Source organism: Phragmites australis, chromosome 6 (assembly GCF_958298935.1).
Source record: "Phragmites australis chromosome 6, lpPhrAust1.1, whole genome shotgun sequence".
NCBI lineage: Eukaryota > Viridiplantae > Streptophyta > Magnoliopsida > Poales > Poaceae > Phragmites > Phragmites australis.
Genome location: NC_084926.1, coordinates 4,842,374 through 4,863,040, shown reverse-complemented (window position 1 = coordinate 4,863,040; position 20,667 = coordinate 4,842,374). Strand labels below are relative to the sequence as shown.

General features: G+C 42.6%; 3 protein-coding genes and 1 pseudogene across 3 annotated transcripts; 3 read left to right on the top strand and 1 right to left on the bottom strand.

Annotated features, from left to right (window-relative positions):
• The first annotated feature begins 1,579 nt into the window (after positions 1 to 1,579).
• LOC133920800 (threonine--tRNA ligase, mitochondrial 1-like) lies at positions 1,580 to 7,552 on the top strand (annotated as a pseudogene).
• A 2,314-nt stretch (positions 7,553 to 9,866) lies between these two features.
• Positions 9,867 to 11,915, top strand: LOC133921240 (sphinganine C4-monooxygenase 1-like). The gene is made up of 2 exons (XM_062366044.1): positions 9,867 to 10,417; positions 11,022 to 11,915. The coding sequence occupies exons 1-2, from the start codon at positions 10,184 to 10,186 to the stop codon at positions 11,562 to 11,564; spliced, it is 777 nt and encodes a 258-aa protein (XP_062222028.1). The 5' UTR covers positions 9,867 to 10,183; the 3' UTR covers positions 11,565 to 11,915.
• Positions 11,916 to 12,022: 107 nt separating this feature from the next.
• Positions 12,023 to 16,926, top strand: LOC133921239 (probable hexosyltransferase MUCI70). The gene is made up of 8 exons (XM_062366042.1): positions 12,023 to 12,803; positions 13,295 to 13,376; positions 13,457 to 13,509; positions 14,105 to 14,460; positions 14,696 to 14,907; positions 15,436 to 15,692; positions 15,787 to 15,965; positions 16,396 to 16,926. The coding sequence occupies exons 1-8, from the start codon at positions 12,635 to 12,637 to the stop codon at positions 16,507 to 16,509; spliced, it is 1,422 nt and encodes a 473-aa protein (XP_062222026.1). The 5' UTR covers positions 12,023 to 12,634; the 3' UTR covers positions 16,510 to 16,926.
• A 470-nt stretch (positions 16,927 to 17,396) lies between these two features.
• On the bottom strand, positions 17,397 to 20,467 carry LOC133921238 (cullin-3A-like). The gene is made up of 2 exons (XM_062366041.1): positions 20,121 to 20,467; positions 17,397 to 19,600 (listed from the first exon to the last, which is right to left on the bottom strand). The coding sequence occupies exons 1-2, from the start codon at positions 20,288 to 20,290 to the stop codon at positions 17,560 to 17,562; spliced, it is 2,211 nt and encodes a 736-aa protein (XP_062222025.1). The 5' UTR covers positions 20,291 to 20,467; the 3' UTR covers positions 17,397 to 17,559.
• Positions 20,468 to 20,667: the final 200 nt, after the last annotated feature.

Below are 20,667 nucleotides of genomic sequence, written 5' to 3'. Positions count from 1 at the left end.
AAAGTATGCCTTATTGGTACCTAAAGCTTTGGATTTAAGTACCAGAAATAGAGCGGAGCAAATGTAGAGTTAATTCAGTTGTGAAAAGATTGGTTGGGCAATGTGATTTCATGTTCCATGAATGCCGGGGCTTATACTTGTTGTCTTAATTACATTATTATGATTGAGATTTCAGATTTTATCCTTCCTTGAATGAAGACATTTGTATTGGTGGGTTCTGTCTGGCATAGTTGTGCTGAACCCTGTAACATGGAAGATACATAATTTTGTTTCTCATTTTCTTAGAGCAAGAAACCCCAATCTTTGATATATCTTCTGCACTGAGGTACTGTGTGTTGTGCCCATGTGCAGATCTTGTGCATATGGGCATCGCATGCTTCCTAACTGCAACTATTCAGTACATCTCTCATAAACCCTCTTTTTTCTTAAGATTCGATCAACTTATCATTCTAGATTCTACTCCTTGCTCATGTATGGATGGTATTTGATACTCGCTTTTTTATTGTCTGAAAATGTTTCAGACTTTTTCCCCATTTCCCTCTGCATCATTAGAATAATTGGAATTATGTAAATGATGGATTCTATCTTTTTTCATGAACATTTTGGCAAGGTAATCCAAAGATCTAGATTTGTTACGAAGTCAACCAAGTTCAGAGATAAGCTTCTTATTTGACCTTTTTTCCCCTGTTCCATTTTACCACCTTACAATTAAGGATGACAATCGGACACAGCGGGCATAGTTAGAACTTTTCCATACCCACCCGTCATATTTTTCTCGCCCACGGGTATGCCCGTTAATATTGACGGGTAAAGAACGGAGAACATACCTATCACCCGCGGGCATCTGTTACCCATGGGCATACCCGTGTGCCCACCAACATCTCCCATCGATGACCATCTCCACTGATGAGCTCTACAGCAGAGATGAATGGCTCCCGCTCCTGCCCCTTCCTCCCCCGTTTCCTCCGTCGCCCCTCTGGCTTCACGGCAGCAGCAGAAATGATGGGAGCAAGCAGCGAAAGATGGCCGTTCGATTGTTTTAGAGCTGGCACCGTAAAGTGTGGTTCTTCGGCTTTGTTCTCTAGTGATGGCCTAGAGGAAAATCTAGAGAACTCGCTCTCTCTCGATACCCACCCCCAAATCCCTGGTCTGCCTCCCATCGTCGTGCACTAGCCACTGCCGCTGCCGGCATCTCCTCCCCCTCGTGCAGAGACTATCGCTAGCTTGTCCTCCCCCCTCGTGTGAAGACCGTCGGCCCCATCGGCTTCTCATGCCTTTCTTGTAGCTCGCCGGAAGGATTTGGAGAGCCGGAGCAGCAAGGTGGTGGAGGAGATGGGGAGGATTTGGCGCAGGCCCCGATGCTTCCCTTCTCCCCCTACTCCCACACGGTTGCCCCTTCGACGCTAGTCGCACCCTCCTCCTGTCACCTGGCCAGCGGCCGTGGCCGTTGAAGCGAGCGCCCATTCGGCACAGACCCCGACACCGCTGGCCTCGACCTCTTCATGTGATGCCGCACTTGGGTGTCGAGCTGTTGCTTCGGGTGGCACCCCCCCTCGGCCACCTATCCGCCTCCGCCGCGATGGCTGAGGGCTCCACCGCCGGGAAGGACATGAAGGGGAAGGCCAAGGCCAAGGCCCCGGCCTCAGCCCTGGTCGTCGTGTGCGACGACTCCTACCTAGAGGTGGTCACATGGAAGAGGATCCGCTTATTCGAGGATATCTAGGAAAGGCAGGCCCTCGAGCTGCTCAACATCGGCAGCGAGGCTATCAAGTAAGTGCTTCTCACGATCCGCCTGCGTGGTTATTGTTGAAGTAGAGTCATGCAGTTGAATCAGAAGTTGTGCTAAGGTTTAGCTTTGGACCACCCAAAATTCATCTCGCCGTATGAAACATGAACTGCCGATTGTTTGTAATATGTGCCGCACCAACTGTTATTCAGTTGTTTGACCTTATATACCGTTAAATTCTTGCTTTGAAACTTGTCCGGTGACTTTTTTCAGGGTAACTTAGCCTGATGGCGTTGTCAAGGAAGAGAAAAGTGGATAATAACTCCAATGGATATTGCTAAAGAGATATCAAGTGGATTAGCGGGTAGTTATTTGATAGCTCAAGTGGATGGAACACTGTGGGATATACCGAGACCACTGGAAGGTGACTGTGAACTGAAGTTGTTCAAATTTGATAGCAATGAAGGGTGTGACACCTTCTGACACTCAAGTGCTCATATTCTTGGAGAAGTGAGTAGGGTGCTTCGCGTGTTGATGGCTCTGATCATACTTTATATGTTCATTTTATTAAGCATCAAATAGATTCTTTCAGTCTTTACCTGTTCATTTTGAATTCAATTATCATCAATTAAATATGCAAATTTTGTAGTCCCTTGAAAGAGTGTATGGCTGCAAATTGTGTATTGGTAGCTTAACCCTCTTATAAATGATCAGACATATTTTCTAATGTTTCCACTTAACCAGTCAAGGGTTTCTACTATGATGCTTACTACAATGATTTGACATTGAATGAGGAGCGCTTTGGTCTCATTGAAAGCCAAGCTCAAAAAGCTGTTGCGGTATGCTGTGAATTGTAATTCATTTCTTTTATGTTTATATTGGGTTTAATTTTGTTTTTTTGGGCACTGTCTACCTGCATGGCTTATTTGAATGCACATTCTGTTGATTATAAAGTTCAATATCGTGATTAGAAACTTTGGCATCACGAATGCTGTACTGATGTCATGCATTAATATATGGTATAAATGAAGTGCTCTAGCAACACACATTGTGTTACTTAAACGGTTAAACCTTACTTGGCGCATGTCGGTGAATCAGGAATCGGGGGTCCCCGAATCCCGAGGCCGGGCCAGCAATCCGCCACGTGGCGCCATCCCGTGGGGTCTCCTCCGCGAGGCAAAAAGATTAAGTCCCGGGAGAGGGTGCTCGGGGCCACAGTCAGTGGTCCCCGAGTACCCAAGTTCTCCGATGATCTGCAAAGTCTAAGTGCCAGAAAGAAAGTGCTCGGGGAGGTATACGGTGACCCCCGAGCACCCGAGTCCCCCGATGATCAGGAAAGCTAAGTACCGGGAGAAGTGTGCCCGGAGCCGCGAGCAGCGGCCCCGTGGGCACCCAAGTATCCCGAGAACCCACTGAAGAAAGTTCCGAGAGAGAGTGCTCGGGGCCGCGTGCAGCGACCCCCGAGCACTCGGTCCCCCGAGGATCCGTACAAGCGTGCCCGGGAGAGAGTGCTCGGGGAGGTGAACAGTAGCCCCTGAGCACTCAGTTCCCCGAGGACCAAGGAAAGGCATTCTCGGGAGAGAGTGCTCGGGGAGGTGAATAGTGACCCCCGAGCACTCGGTTCCCCGACGACCCAGGAAGCCCCCTGACAGTGGCCCCCTCAGGGGCCCACTGATGAGGTGTCAGCCAGTCAAAGGCCCGAGGCCGCATTTAAGAGCGCGCGTGGCCTGTCACCTCCAACTGCTCCCGCCACGCGCGGTGTCAGTTCTTGCCATAATCTAGCAGAAGGGCGTTGGGTCATTAAGTGCACGGGTCCCATCCCATGCCATTCGGCCCGTCTCGGGATAACGTCGTGAGGGCCGAGGCGTTCTGTCTGCCGTGCTGCTGTGGTAGGAGAACAAGACAGGGCGGGCACACCGGGCTGCTCTGCGGCTGCCCGGTGGGCCCTCTCCACGGCGTCCGTTGCCAGTGCATTTATGGTGACGGATGATCGGGCGTGGGGCACATTTTTCACCCCCGGTCACTTCACACAGAGGCTATGATGACACCCTTTCCATTTATGGTGCTTCGAAACTCGTGCCTTCCCGTTCGGGGCACGCTACTACCGGCGGGTATTTAAAGCTGCCGGCAGCACGGACAAAGACAGGCTCGGAAGTGAATCAATCGCTCACAAGTAGACAAGCTTAGGCAGGTTCAATATCCGAACAGACGCAAAACAATCTCTGAGCAATCCCAGAGGAAGTAAGTAGAGAAGGGAAGAGAAGATCGAGAGCATTCAAAGCCAACAGATACGCACAGACCGAAGAACAAGGAGCCCCAGGCTCTAAGATAGACAAACATTCTTGTAACCAGCAGCATCCTTGAGGGACATTCTCAGGGCATTTATAGTGTGCATACAGGAGTAGGGTGTTACGCCTCCGTACGGCCCGAACCTGTCTAAACACCAGTGCATTTACTTTGTTCCGCACCAAATCATTCCACCCCGCCGGCCATCTCACTTATACCCATTTATTTCTCCGGGGAACATATTCAGGATTATCCCCCCGGCCGAATCTCTAAAAAGGGGTCCCTCAGGATCCCTGCTACAGGAGTTAACCCTCCGACAGCGCAAGAAAAGCAACCATTCAAACACATTGAGGTCAGCAGGGCAGAAGCTCTTGAAATATTCGCTAAAAATAAGTTCAAGGCAACCTTTCTTATTCCCATCTTTTTTGTTTCTTTCTTTTGTATCACCTTGCTACTTATGTCAAATATATGAGAACTTCATTCGTCTTTTAATATTTTTGAACCATATGTTCAAGTTGAAATCATCAATAAGTTACCCAAGGACAAGACCATTACAGTATACAAGAGTGGCCCTTTAGTTGACCTCTGCCATGGGCCACAAATCCCGAATACTTCATTCATCAAAGCTTTTTCCTTTCTGAAGATAATTATTATTTGGTTATATGTTAATCTTTGGGTTCTCTTTTTAGTCGAACTGTCTATTTCATATTTAAACTTGCATGTAAACATTTAGGCTTCATCATCGTATTGGAGAGGAAAAGCAGATCGCGAGAGCTTGCAGAGAGTATATGGAATTTCTTTCTCTTTGGGAAGTCTTGGGTTGTTTCATTTACATTGCTCATCTGAAACTTACATCGTAGAATTCTAATGAGAACCGACAATACTTAAATAGACATTGTGTGCTAAAAATTGATATGTTGTATGAATTTTTACTACCAATTTGATGATGGAATGAACATTGGGGTAGTCGCTGTACTCTTCAAAGTTGAATTAAAAACCATAAAAACGATTGTAATTTGCAAGTTGTTATTAAAGGCTAAGCTACTTCATGGTAACAGAAACTACATTCGAATATGCTAAAGCGGCCTGCTATTTATTCATTTTCTAATTGCATGTTCCCAAAGGGAAGTTGGGAATCGGGATAAAGCAAAAAAATAAAAAGAACGTACAATATTTTTGTTTATAATTTTCAGCTTCAATGTTACTGCTTGTATCTCATTTCCCGACCTATAATAATGCAAGTATTGTATGAAGGTTCCTAGCATTTTATTTGGTAGCAAAATAGTATGAGCTTGATAATAAAAACCAAAGATTCCCTGTGCAATGACATGGATTCCTATGTTTGCACACCCTCAAAGCCATTTCTTATCATGTACAACATAAATTTCATATGGAAAAATAGACAAAGGGTTATCTCTCAGTACATCAGTGGCCCTATTTGTTTTGTGGAGAATATATGCAAAGGGTTTAGATGTGGTGGTGCCTGTTCAGTAAAGCTCAAGTAAATCTCCATCTTGCAATGTTTGTAAAAGTTGAACCAAAGATATGCTTGAAACACAAGGCAATAATAGATGCGTAATCACCCTTTCTTTAGCAGCTATAAGAATGATGGGCAATTATCCTCCCCTGCGACGACCACTTGGTAAGTAACAAGCTTTTTCAATCCCAGAGGCCATGCCATCGCTTTACTTTTGTACTCTATAGAAAAGACTCCATTTGATTAAGTGTACATGCAACTAGCGTTGTATAAAAACCACGATATCCACTTTTCAAATGCTATTACGGTAAGTGGCCTAATATTACTTACAAACTTAAGTGACAATACACTACTAATTGCCATTTCAGGTTTAAACTGCAAACTTTATTCACTATATCCTTGCTGATACTTTCAAATCTAAATGTAGCAACCGCTCTAAATTTCTTTTTGTGACTCAAGATACAACAGCCATAGCAATGGTGTCTGTTTGCTATGCTGTGATGTGCTCTGTTTTGAGCTTCTGACCTCTCAATGTTCCTGACCTCTCTGCTGCTCATCCTCTTTACCTTGGTGGCATTGGGATTGCTCTTAATATATATGTTTCTCTTTTATACGAAATTGATAATACAAAGAGTCATATAGTTCATGTTGATTGGACAATTCCGCTCCTTAAAACTTCTCGTTGTGACGCTATTGATTACACTGAGTCTGCTTAGCCATCATGTGCCCCCAGTGGCACCCTGTCACACAGAAGGTGCCCCTGCCCTAGCCGCTGCCACACAACAACCAAAACCCATTATGCTTAATGGACATATCTCAAGTTTCTTTTTCGATGAGAATTGATTTAGATGATAAGAGAGATCTTTATGATATACTCATATGATATAATTTACATAAATAATTTTGATTGACAAGCGTACCCACCAAGTAGCTAATTACTGGTAGTCAGATAAATTAGATTGAACATCCTTGGGAGACAGCTATGTTGTTAGCAATTGGAAAATAGGGTGTTGATGACTAATTATTTGGTGAGACTTAATGTATTAGCTCATGCATCACTGTGTGCAGTTGCAACAGATATAATCATCATCAGGCATTATTGTCATCATTTCCCACATATAGTGGCAAACATAGTATCCACATAGCACAGTGACTGGTGACTGCTTGTGGCACTGCAAAAACATAAGAAAGCATCAAGCATCAAAATATAACAAACTGTAGTTCCGAGACATATAACGTATGATACAATATCTTTCATGTTTTATAGGAGTGCATCCATAAATCCTTCAGGATACGTCATTTGTTATTGCCCTTTATTTTCATGCTATCATGAACATATAGAAGATAGGAATATCAGCATTTGCACATCTATGCACTTAACAGTTGTCCTTGACAGGAAACAATTCAATCATTTTGCATTGTGACATTATTCTTATAGTCATGGTGTGATAAAATAATGTCATCTTTCACATAGATATATCTTTGAAACTGTAATTGTATGCAACATAAATCTATCATAAAATACTCATTACCTAGGTGTGACTAAACAGAGTGACATATTTGAGTTATGTAGTATGTTTTACTGCCTCTGATCCCAATACGACACTTTTACTAATAATATTTATAAAATATATATTATTTCAAACAGATAGAGATATATATTATGAAAGTATTTTTTATGATAAACCTAACAGCATCAACCTTATGTTGTCAATCTATTTGATTTTTTAGCTATTGATGGTCAAAACTAAAAATGTTTCACTTAGAACAAACCTAAATGAACTTATATTTGGGATCAGATGTAGTACCCAACATTCTCTTCATTTTACCCCTTTTGCCAATGGGTATGGAATTGTGCAACCAAAGGCGATATTGATAGTAAGTTCCAAAATTCAGAACTATATCATCCCAGCTTACAATGTACAATTTTCTTCCCTTCATATGCTCTGTTGCTCATTTGCCCTTTACACAATTTGCAGGAACACCCTGATCCACCTGCTCTATTTATTGGCGGCTCCTTGAATATCCTCCATAGAGCATTCTATTGGGCACTGAAGCTCTAGCCTCTAAAATATTTTTGATTGTTCCTTTCATGTTTGAGACTGCATGGTATGGGGTTCTGATTTTGAGATCAGGTTTTGTGACTTCAAATGCATCCATGCTCTGCATTGATATATAAGTTTGATCACAAGAATTCTTTCCGAATAAAAAAGTCAACTTTAAAAGATATATTTATCCTTGTTCTATTCCAAGTTCCTCTTTATATATTCTACATTCCAATCACTATATGCCTCACAACAATTTGCAACTAGGGGATCCCTGCCTTTTCGAACTGTTGCAGACCAACAACCATACAATCAATGTGCATGTCATGCAAAGGTATAATCTATCTTTACAAAAAATATACACTAATTTGACAATAATAACTCATACCCTTTTTTACTTCTCAAAACATAATCTGTCTATTCAATTTATGCATCTTCAGTAACAGAAATTTCTTCTCTCAAGTTCTACTTTGTTTAACTATATTATCTACTATTACCAACAAAGATAATCACATATATATTATGCAGGACAATGATGCCAAACTTTTCAAACTCATATCTACATGGCCATGTTTAAATTTCTATGTACTATGAAACAACACATTGTTATTAGGACTATTTTGCTACAGGATATTACACTTATGTGATATTGACTGTGGAACACTAAGAAAATTTTGTTTTATTGTAGGACACTACGTGTGAACTGTAGATTATAAAAATATCTTTGTTGCAGGACATTGAGTGTCCCACAGTTAAAGACGACATACGAGCAGTGTCTTGTAGCAAAATTCCTATTATTAATGCAAATTACGTACAACTATATATGCTTGTGTGCTGTACTACTAACAAGACATGACCAGCATTATCTATCTTTCAGTTAATATCCCTGTTACTCAATAAGCTTGATGTGTCGAGCCAGAGGCTGATATTGCTCGTTGAGGATACTGCAGCGGCTCGACACTCACACATAAACCTAGGTTATTATGTTATTCTTTTGCAATGTCTTGCTCAACATATTTCTTTTGTACATATTAGCAATTTTACTATGTTAGATTATTTTACTATATTTATGGTACTTCATCTGCATTACCTTGTAGCTGGTCTGCAATGTTTAAGAATTTAGTTGTCCTATTTACTAATTGTCCTCCGAGGACGAATTTTCCCTCCTCATTCCATCCCACCATATATTTGTATCCACAGACCATGTGTTTGTTAGATTGCTTTACATACCCAATTGATCAGTTTTAAGCAACTGAGCAAATAATATGCCATCAAATTTGGGAAAATCACTTAGAAAAAGAATACCATAAACTCCATGCAATATGAAGCATGGTTGATCAATATAATACTATTTCTGTGATAAATTACAGTAACATACAATATTAATATATATGAAAGTAAAGTTGAGAGAAAAAAATGAGGCAAGATGACCCAGACCCTTTCATAACTAAACTCTGGAAAGAAATTTAAAATCTATTTAACAAATTAAGAATACTATATAATCTTTTTTACATTACTGATGTTCTATAAAATTTTGTGTGTAGCGTTGATATCTCCGTCAATACTCACAAAGCGCGCCAATGGGCACGCCAGTTTTCTAGTCACGGTCCGAACCTTCACTGCAATAATATGAATCCTATGCTCAACGTGGCATAATCCAGCAAGGTCGAGAGAGTGGCGCGCCACGCAGCTTCCAGTTGCGATTCTGGAAGGCGTTGTTGGCTTGTTGCCGAGGTAAGCCAGCCGGCAGGTCAAACAAGCAACCCTTCAGGGGGGGGAAAAATCTAGACACATGACGTAGCTGTGAATTTTTTTTTTTTGCCCGGAATGACGTAGCTGTGATGACTGGCGAGATATTTGGCTTCTTTGGATCCACTGATCGAAAAGAGGAAATTCACTAGCAGTTGCAAGATCATATCATCCACTTGTCCGTAAAAAGATGCTCCGTTTTGCTCTCGCGAAAAGAGTCCTCTCGTATCGTACGTGTAGGGAAGGGAGGGAACCCTTTTCTCTTGCTGGTCGGTTTAGGTTAGCTGATCGGAGCCGTCCATTGCCGATAATCAGAGGACAGCACGGAGCCATGGAAGAGCAGTAACGAGGAGAGGTGTTTTATGAAAAAAACTGGATTTTTTTCAATTGCAATAGATATATTTAGCCGAAGGGTGAAGTGTTTATTTAAACATCAACTACTTATATTAATATTAATGAGAGGGTTAATTATATTTAAACATATATAGTCTTTATTTATATTAAAAATTATAATTTTTATATAAATATTTAATACTCTTTTTCTTTAAACATATATCCATAAACACCTGACATTCCCTAATCAGCTATGTGCGACAGCCCTGTCCGCCCGGCCGGGTTCGTCGCAACCGACCCCTCCTTCGCATTGCAACCAACGCCCATCCGTCCGCCCGTCTCCTCGTGTTCTGACCGACGGCGACAGCCGCGCTCACCAACCTCCACCAGAATCCAACCTCTCTTTCTCCTCCTCCCTTCCCGTTGGAGAGATCCGGGGGTTGGGGTCGCCTGGTAATCAATCCATTGGTATCCATTTCACCCGTAATCTCGCCTCCTAACCCGACCGCCGGGAGCCGCAGCGGCGCCGGAGGGCGGCTCGGAGGGGGTGTCCTTTTTCCTGGGACGATGGGGATTGGGGGTGTGTCGGACGAGCTGCTGGGCACGTTCGTGCCGATCGCGGTGTACTGGCTCTACTCGGGGATGTACGTGGTGCTGGACGGGGTGGAGCGGCTCGACGGGTACCGGTTGCACACCAGGGAGGAGGCCGCCGCCAAGAATGCCGTCTCCAGGGCCGCCGTCGTCAGGGGCGTCCTCGTCCAGCAGGCCTTCCAGGTCGCCGTCTCGCTCACCCTCTTCGCGGTAATCTTCTGCCCTCCTCACCGCTGTTTCTTCCCTTATCCTTACTACCAATTCCTAGGATTGTTTTAGTCTTAGCTGAGCCGCATGTTCATTAGGTAGCTTTCGTTGGAGCAATCGGGCAGTGGAACGAAGCAAACTTGATATTTTTAATTGCAGAAATGATAATTCGAGACACAAGGCACTTGCTAAATCTGAAGCAAAATTGGCTTCCTAGATTGTTTTATCATCCTGTTACCGCATAGCGCCTGACATGCAATTTTTTTGGCTTGAGCATCTAGCCTACTCTATGAAGAAAAGAAAACCAGCAAATCATGTTTAAAGTTTTGGGTGCTGGTGTTTTAGCTAGTGCTGACTTTTGGTGCTCTTGACAAACACTCAATATATTTGTAGCTTCTTGAGTGAATGAAAATCCTTGTATCAATATAGTAGGAAATTGCTTAATAAAAACTAGTAACTAGAGAAATAAACTGATGCAGGGATATCCGAATTCTGTTCAGTCTTGATACGTAATGTTTCTTCTGAGTTCCTAAAAAAATGTTTCTTCTGTAATTTACTTGCTACCGTCATCTAGTTCTTAAAATGCTGATATTTCCTTGATCCACAGGTTATTGGTGATGAGAGTGGTACTAGACAGAAGCAACCTTCTGCTCCTGTGATAGTGTTGCAGTTTATAGTTGCAATGCTTGTTATGGACACATGGCAGTACTTCATGCACCGATACATGCACAGCAACAAATTTCTGTATAAGCACATCCATTCCAAGCACCACACTCTTGTCGTCCCTTATTCCTTTGGAGCTCTTTACAATCATCCTCTTGAGGGCCTTATTTTGGACACTATTGGTGGTGCTCTCTCATTCCTCTTCTCCGGTATGACTCCACGGACATCCATATTCTTTTTCTCCTTCGCAACCATAAAAACGGTGGATGATCATTGTGGACTGTGGCTCCCTGGTAACATCCTTCATGCGCTGTTCAACAACAACAGTGCTTATCATGACATTCACCATCAGCTCTATGGCAACAAGTACAACTTTTCACAACCCTTCTTTGTTATGTGGGACAAGATACTCGGAACTTACATGCCCTACTCTATCGAGCAAAGGAAGGGGGGAGGGATCGAATCACGGCCAGTTAAACTCGACTAAGCAGAGGAAGCCAAGACTGATTGATTTGTAGTACATGCATAGTTTCTGATTCTTGTTTTGACTGGTCCAATACTCAAGCCTTGTGGCACTGCTGACTACGCAAATGATGTACAACTCTCATCCTGGTTCATAACTTCATACAGTGAGTTTTTTTTTTTTTTGGTTTACCTTCTTTTTTTGTTTTTGTGGATTTCCATCTTGTAACAAGCTATAGTGAGTAAAGTATTGTAATGTATCAAAGAATACTCGGGATCCACTTGGATTTGTCCGGTGGATCGATCTGTACTTCCCTCCATCCACCTGTTGTTGACAAAGAAAGTTGATATTTGCACTTTGTACAGCTTTTGCTCATCCCTTCTTTCTTTGTGGTGCATTTGATCGTTTACTTTGTCTGGGGAGCGGGCGGACTTTTAGGATCGACTGTTCCATCATGATGCTATTTAATAGATCTTATGGAATGCCCCATATTTTCTATTTTCCTATCAGTGATTTGGTTATAAGGAATGAGTGAATGACAGTGAGAGAACAACTCAACCCGGTCGTTGAACTAAACAAGACGCAGGTGATACCATTCATTCCAAATGAGTCCAGAACAATTTCGAATGCTTTGCGCTGCAGCCTGCAGGTTCACATGCCCCATTTTACCATCAAAATGTTCTTTTTTCCCTTATGAAACCGCTGCTTAGCAAATCTAGAACACGAGAGAATACAGGCCCAAATTCACCAAAAGTAATGTTTATTTCTGTTATATTTGTAGGCCTAATTATGTGTCGGAAATGTTTCATACACTGTCCTATATGTACCACCCCTAAAAACCAACTTATTCAACGTGCCAGATTTATGTGTCAACCACAATCAAATCTGCATTTCACCTAAACAGTGCGACAGTAGTACGTGAAATTTATGTAGCAGGGCTGATCAAGAAATTTAGCATTTCATCTGAAAAGTTGGGATGAAGACACCGAAACTGTAGGTGGGGATTGGGAAGCGCAAGGGGATACATTTTCGCCCGTCCTCTCGCGCTGCCGTCTCTACGCCTCGCCGGAGCGCGCGCGCACGCGGCGCGGGGCATGCCGGAGCGCCGCCTACCGATAACCGCTCCGGCCGCGGCCGGATCCCGCCGCCATTCCCGGCGGACGCGGCGCCGCTGCCGCCTAATCCTCCTCCTCTCCCTCGCCCTCGCGCTTCTCTCCCTCGCCTACCTCTCCTTCTCCTCCCACGCCAACCTCCCGTTCCACGGTAAGCGTTCCGGACAACCAGGCTAAAGATCCGTACTTTTTTCCCGTCGACAACTATCGGTTTGCATGCAAATTGCAATGTAGTGGCAACTGGCAAAGGAGGCATGATTGCATTCTGCTCTCACTGTATGTGTGTGTGGTGGCATCCGTATATTTTTCTTCACTCCTTTTCTAATGATGTAATTATGATCTCGTAGAACCACCTCAGTGTTCGCAAATCTTTGGATGCGTCTTGGTGCTAAATGTATGGTCTATCACGTCGATTCCAGCTTAAAAGTTCCAATCGTTAGAGACGTAAGCATCGTCATTGTCACCTGAAATGAATAGGGGCCTAGGTGAAATGCATGTTACAGAGGTGTTTTGTGACAAGAAATCAAACCCCTTTCCTTTTGTCTCCAGCGAAAAAGATTTACTTTGTTGATTATGTTCTCAAAATTCCTCTGTATGACTCAAAAAAAGCCTCTGTATGAAGTTAGATGTTATGCTTTGCAGTGATACATCATGGCCTGGCTAACAAGAACTTTTTGAAGGGAAAGGATCAGGGATACAGCTCTGATGCTACTAATATCTCTATGTGAGTTCAAAATACATACGCATACATTCAGTTGCTTGCTGTCACTAATTATCAGTCATCATATTTACTTCTTCTGCCAGGACTAAAGCTGAGTTGGAACTACCCAAAGGTCGAAAGAAATCTCGCAAACGTTGTAAGAGATCTTCTATCTACACTCCCTACATACTGCACTTCTTAAAGAACCTTTTTAATCTAATGAAACAAATAGCTTTGATCCAGTTTTTACCATAGATGCACCTATTTATGATGGAATTTTTGGTAGGTTCTGTATTTACTTGTAGTGAGTGTGTGCCTAACTGCAGCCTTCAAGTCCTGCCAAAAGAAAAGAAAAAAAAAACTGCTGCCTTCAAGTCTGATATAGTCTTTTAACTGATATTTCTACAATCAGAATCCCTTTTTTCTGCCTGAGAGTAATCATTGGTGTCCTTTTTTAGGGGATTGTAACAAGTGTTGTTTATTACACCTTAGTATCAAACCTGATCGGACGTGCACGGAGCACGTTGGTAAGACTCCACGGAGGGAGTCGAGCCGGCGGGGGGGCCGTCCTGCACCCCTTGGTCTCCTGAAGACCGTGCAGTTTGGGGGAGGCACAGTAAAAAAAAAGTATCAAACCTGATCCTTACAAGCCAATAGGCACTCACTAGCTTATTTATACGCCAGATGAAGCATTGTATATAAAAGGATATGTTAGAGAAGTTTCTGTTGACTTACTGAATGAAACATTGCAGATGTTCCATGTGAAATTCATTTTTTGCCATCGGTTGATGATCTTGTGGACCCTGCTCACTACAACAATTTTACACAGTTCTCTTTGAACTATATATTGAAGGAGGAAGTATTGCCTGGTAATGGCTTCATTAAACCGTTGTTTGGTGGACACCAGAGTCTTCAGGAAAGAGAAGTGGCGTACCATGCACAAGACCAAACCCTCCACTGTGGTTTTGTAAGTGGGACAGAGGGTTACCCTAGTACTGGATTTGATTTGGATGAAAATGACAGAAGATATATGGCTACCTGCCGTGTTGCCGTGTCATCATGCATTTTTGGAAGCTCTGATTACTTGAGGAGACCAACTAAAAGCAGGGTGATTTTCTTATCTCTTTTGTATGCATGAGCTTGATTGTCCACGTGCTATGTCAACTACCTTGTTTCCAGTAGCAAAATGGCCAGGTATAAGGTTTATACTTCTAATTGAGTCTAGTCTCCCTCATGATTGTACATTATTCATTGGCCTTTATTCCTTATCAGCATTTACTTTCATGAATATTTCTTTTTCTGTTAGCTTTATAGTAATAGTGCAATGTGCCATAAACTCACAGATTGGCTCTTACGCTAAGAAGAATGTGTGCTTCGTCATGTTCATGGATGACCTAACACTGGCAACCCTTTCCTCTGAAGGACACATGCCTGATGAAAATGGATTCATTGGCCTGTGGAGAATTGTTGTAGTTAAGAACTTACCATACAAAGATATGCGAAGAGCTGGGAAGGTGCCAAAATTTCTGGCTCATCGACTCTTCACATCCGCCATGTAAGTCTTTGAGGAAGTATGTTTGCATCTTACCTAGTTGCACGGTGAATCTGTTTATTACCAACAATGTCCTTGCTTTGACAAAACAAAATCTTGTAAATCCTGAAGTGCCTATAAGTAAGCCTACTAATGTTTGGTGTGTGCCATCCCACCAGTTCCTATTGTAACTTAGGGATTTGTAGTTTGTTTTTCGTTGGAGCATATTTTCTTTGTCCTATTTGTGTTAATAATGCATATACTCTGGTCAGTGCGGTCACAAAAGAGTGCTGTTTGGACATCGCCATAGTCTCCAAAATGGAACAGTGACCATTAATTTCTATTGTAACATATTTAAAACTTAGTAAATGTTGATATTATGAATGTACTTTCCAAGAAAATCTACATACATCATTTTTATATGTTCAATGTTATTCACATAGATAACCAAAATTTGTAAAATTTGACTGCATTGATCCCAAAATTACATTATTTTGTGGCGGGAGGGAGTATTTTCTCACCTTGGTTAACGGAAGATGTTTTGCTTTCTAGGTACTCTATATGGTTGGATAGCAAACTGCGTCTCCATGCTGATCCAGTGCTTATCATTGAGTATTTCTTATGGAGAAACAAAGCAGAATACGCCATTTCAATGCACTATGATCGCTATTGTGTATGGGATGAAGTGCTCCAAAACAAGCGCTTGAACAAGTACAATCATGCTGCTATTGATGAGCAATTTCGCTTTTACCAGTCTGATGGTCTTCTGAAGTTTAATGACTCTGGCCAACAGCCTGTTCTTCCAAGCTGTCCGTACCCTATCATATAGTTCAATAAATGGCTTATTGAGTACAAATTTCTTGATTGATCCATGAGTTGATCTTGAACACGATCTTTTTGCAGATGTGCCTGAAGGATCATTCATTGTGCGTGCCCATACACCGATGTCTAATTTGTTTTCCTGCCTTTGGTTTAATGAAGTCAACCGTTTTACCTCGCGTGATCAGCTGAGTTTTACATACACTTACTTGAAGCTCAGGAGAATGAATCCAGGGAAACCTTTTCACCTCAATATGTTTAAGGTAATAGCAACACTCCCTCTATTTCAAAATATTTGTCCCCGAACACTATGCGCAGAGACCAAGTCAATACATTAAAAAAATAGTTGAGGACATTTGACCATGTTTACCTAATTCTAAATGACAACGTATACTCAACCTCTTTTACTCCACTAAATCAGGGGTATAGTGGGTATGTACGAGTTAATGGTAGTGCCTTGTTTCGTTTCCTGAATTTCTTCTGATGTTGCACCATATACTAGTAGACAATGACCGAGTGTAGCAGTCCATGCTTTTGCATATTCATTTGCTGGCAATGAATTATCCTTTTGAACTGTTTATCTTTTATGGTCCGCAAAAAACAAATCTACGAAATCAAGTAATCGTATTACATTAATTGAATGAGTTTACACATAATCCTAATACTATGGAAGCCAAATTTTTGTTGAAACAGGATTGTGAAAGAAGAGCAATAGCTAAACTGTTCCATCACCGAACTAACGAGACTACATATCCACCACCAGTTAATCTTCAATTGGACAAGACTCGCTCATCGCTACAAGGCTGAGACTGCCATTTGAGGATTTAACAGCAATATAACTCTATGTCATCCAAGTGTTTACTTTCTTATTGAGCAGCACTGTTGTGTTCTGTTTTGATCGGAGGAGCAGAAAAGGAGTCAGTCAATATTTTTGGTGGCAAATCATCAATTTATTCGAGAAGTGGCAGTGTGCGTAACATGCTTGTAGAGAAAATAAATCAAGTAATCTTTGCACAGCCATTGGTAGTAGAATCGTAGAAATACCAATTATTACTTTCAGGAAAATCTTTTCGATTTTGACTTAATGTTGTTATAATGTTCAACGAACGAATTTAAATGTTGGTATGAGACCGTCTTTTTCCCCCTTTCTATGCTCATACGCACATGGCAACATGTATCATTTTTCAGGCTTTGCAAGTACATACGCCTAGAGTAGTTTTTGAAGGTTCCTTTATTAAAACTTGAGATTCAGTGTTGTATATCCAAATTTTTGGACAGATGTCTGTTGGCCTCGTTCAGCCCTTAAACAATCGCATGCCTAATACAGACTCTGATGAACTATCTTCGTAATCTGATTCATTCGATTTACTATACTTAAAGCAACATTGCAAATATTGCTGTTAACAGGTGTAAGTACTGAAACATTGTCACAGTAACGAAAAGGAGCTGGATATAACTTGCAACGCAATCTTGACGTCAAGGATATAAGAAGCAGCAATCTTGACGTCAAGGATATAAGAAGCAACCATGACATGCAGAAAAGGGAAAAACAGGATGGAGTCAGACGTAACATCGGAATTCTGAAAGGACAAACAATGCAACACTGTAAACAGATAGTCTGGATTCTTACAGACCTGCTACAGCACCATCAAATGCAATGGAAGGGGAACATGAAAGTGTTTGGGCAGAACAAGTTCCATAAAATCTCCATCGCAGATTCACATTCAATCAATAACCAATGTTTGATAGCTATGATTTCAGTGGCCAATTCAACTGATAAAACTGAACTCAAGCATAACAAAAATTGTTTTACAAGAGCAGAAGTACGCCACTGATGAATTATCACATGATGGCCTTCTATGCAAGATAACGATATAATTTTCTATCTACTTTGTCTCTTTCTAAGAATTCACGTTCAATTAGAGATTCGATGCGTTTCTTTATGACAACTGGGTTTGGCAAGAACCGGGCTTGCAATTGCTTGGTAACCTCAGCTACAATACTGTTATGATCCAGTACCCTCCGGGATTTCATGATCCTGACAATGGCAGCCTCGATCTGCGGTTTCCTGTCCTCCTCAACCCGTTGGCGAGTCTCCTGTTTCTCTGGTTCAGATTCCTTTTGCGCCACCACTGTCCCAATCTTCACCTTAACAAGCTTGCTTGTGAACTTATCATTGAAGTAAAATGTGTCATCCTCCGATATATCCTTGCTCATGGGCTCTTTACGGAGAACATTCTTCCCCTTGACACAAGCAAGAGATTGTAGACATCTCTTTAGGTCTGGGGCAGGTATCTGGGTATCCTGTTCAATCTCTTTGTAGGTCAATCCGTCAGCGGAGTTAAACAGCATGAGAACACACATCTGATAAGTGGATACATTCAGCTCATGCTTCTGGCCTTTTCCAAATGTGGCTTTTATATCAGCTGTACCCATGTTTGTTTGCCAAGTCAATCTCCGGCCATTGTGAGTCCCAAGATAATATGCCTTGAACTTCTCACATACTGTAAGGATTTCAGGTGGAAGGTTGCAGGGAGGGCTGGGCTGCGTTGGCCAAGAACCAGTTGTCAGAATGTGGACATCAAGTGTAGGGCCATCCCCAAGCTCCTCAGACTTCTTGGCATAGAAGTCTTGCATGGTGTCCTGAGAAGTTTTCATGTCAGTAAACATGCCCTCTAGCTTGGAAGTGAACTGGTATCCACATTCCGTCTTGAGTTTAACTATCATACTTCTCTCAGCATCATCAGAAACAGTTTTGCCAGACAGGAGCCTTTTTGCCAAATGCTGCTTATAGTACTTCTCAAACACATCCTTCTCTTGCAGGTACCGAAACAGCATCATGACTTTGTCCAGTATAACCTCCACATCTTCTTCCGTAGCCCCTTTCAGTCCTTTGCGGAGTTTGTCATCAACATATAATGATATGAATTCAGGTGATCTGTTGTTTAAGTTGATGAAATACTCAAAGGACGAATTCAGAGCATTCTGGAAGGTCTTGTCATTGCCAAAAGCAACACTGATGATCTTATCATGCTTTTCCTTCTCATTTAACAAGCGCTGTACGAATTCCACTGGGTCTTTCAACCTTTCTGGATCCGTCACTAACTGCTTCCCTGTTTCCCTCAGGTAAGAAGTCATCACATCTCTGAGTGTGGATAGCCCATCAGGAACCCTTCGGAACAAGGCATACATCCTACCCAAATCTTCATACTTGTCATCTATTAGCATGTTAACAAGTCCTGAATTTTCCATGTGAACTAATCTATGCATGTGATTGGCAATCATTTCTTTCTCCACTACACTAGTTATCTTTGCCTCACTACCAGCATCCAAGTAGTGTGAGACACGCTCCATTTCCTCATTTAGACGCCTCTCAGCCTTCTTAAGGTAGTTCCCACAGTCACAGCACTCAATGAACTCTTGAGATTCCCCACTGTAGAAGCTGGCTGAAACTTCCAGAAATGGTTTCTCAAAATCGTCTTGATACACAGCTGGACCGAGATCCATTAGCATTTTTGTTATGCTCCTCATCAGACCTCTGTTAATCACTTCACCCATTCTTTCCCTGTGTATAAGATCCAGTAGGGTGTCAAGCAGCCGGCTATGGATCATGGGGAAGTGAATAATGTGATCCCTCCACAAATTCAGACCAAGCTCATGAACAGGTGTCCTATGAGATTGGGGGACATATGTCCTATCCATGTACATTAGAATATCTCGGATCATCTGCAGCGCCTTGTTGTGATCCATCCACTTTGCATTAAGCTCCTCCAAAAACAAACCACCCTGCGCAGCCTCTATTGATTTTGATATTTCCTTCAAGCGCCATGTCATAGTGCTCTGGAGGCCGTCATAGAGCTTCTCACCGTACTTGTGAAGTACCATGTTGTAGGCACTCCTGCACAGAGAAAGAAACCTCGCAGATTACAATCAGGCGGGACCACACTACCTAGTGGTATACTGCACCCCCTCCACACCAGGTATTTTTGTATAGTAATTTGCTAGCAATTTGTGACCAACTTGCTGCAACAAAAGAGTTGAACAGGCACTTTGAAATGCAGAGACTATAACAAGTCAACACAAATCATATGGCTCACATAATCACATCAAGTGCAGTGCAACATCAGTTCTAACTTCTACGTATAACCCAGTCTCAACTAATGGCGATTGTTGGCTATAAAAATCCATATAAACGGTGGGAAGGATCACAAAACTGATGTCCAGCTAATAATAATCTCGGAATGGCACAGTCTTGCCCGACTTTGCACATAATCTCTACTCCAGGACCACGGAATTCTTCGAATCAACACAGGTAAGGATCATCGCGGTAGCAGGATGATGACTTAGATTGGCAAGCGGGAGCGGCAGCGAAAGGCGGCGACGGCAAGATGAGGTTGGGTTGGGAGGTTCGGACCGACCTGTAGAGCTCCTCGAAGGAGAGGCCACTGGCGTTGTGGTTGTAGATCTCGTGGATGGCGTGCTCGAGGACCTTCCATGTCCGCTCCGCGTACTTGGGGTCGAGCTCCACGCGGTGCTTGAACGCCTCGATCTTGAAGTTGCGCTTCCTCGGCGGGCCGCCGCCGCTCATCGTCGCCGGCCAGTAGGGTGGGGAGTGGTTGGGTGGGTGGACGCGGGGGCGGAGGTGGGGTGGGCACTGGACAAAGGGAGGGCAGCGGCGGGGAAGAGAGCCGATGGGGAAATGCCAGACGGCTTCTGCTTCTCCTCCAGTATCTCTCTCTCTCTCTCTCTTAGTTTTAGGTTCTCTCTTGTTGAGACGGCTATCTTCTTCTCTACGGTCTTCTTCTAGTTTATGAGAAATTTGGGAGGATAACCATAGTCATTCGCATGTCTATATTAGTGTTATCACCCTAATCATGGGCCATGATATACGTAGTAGATTTTAATTCTAATTCTTTAGGTTTTTGTTTACATACATAGAATATGGTTGAATTTTACCGAACACAA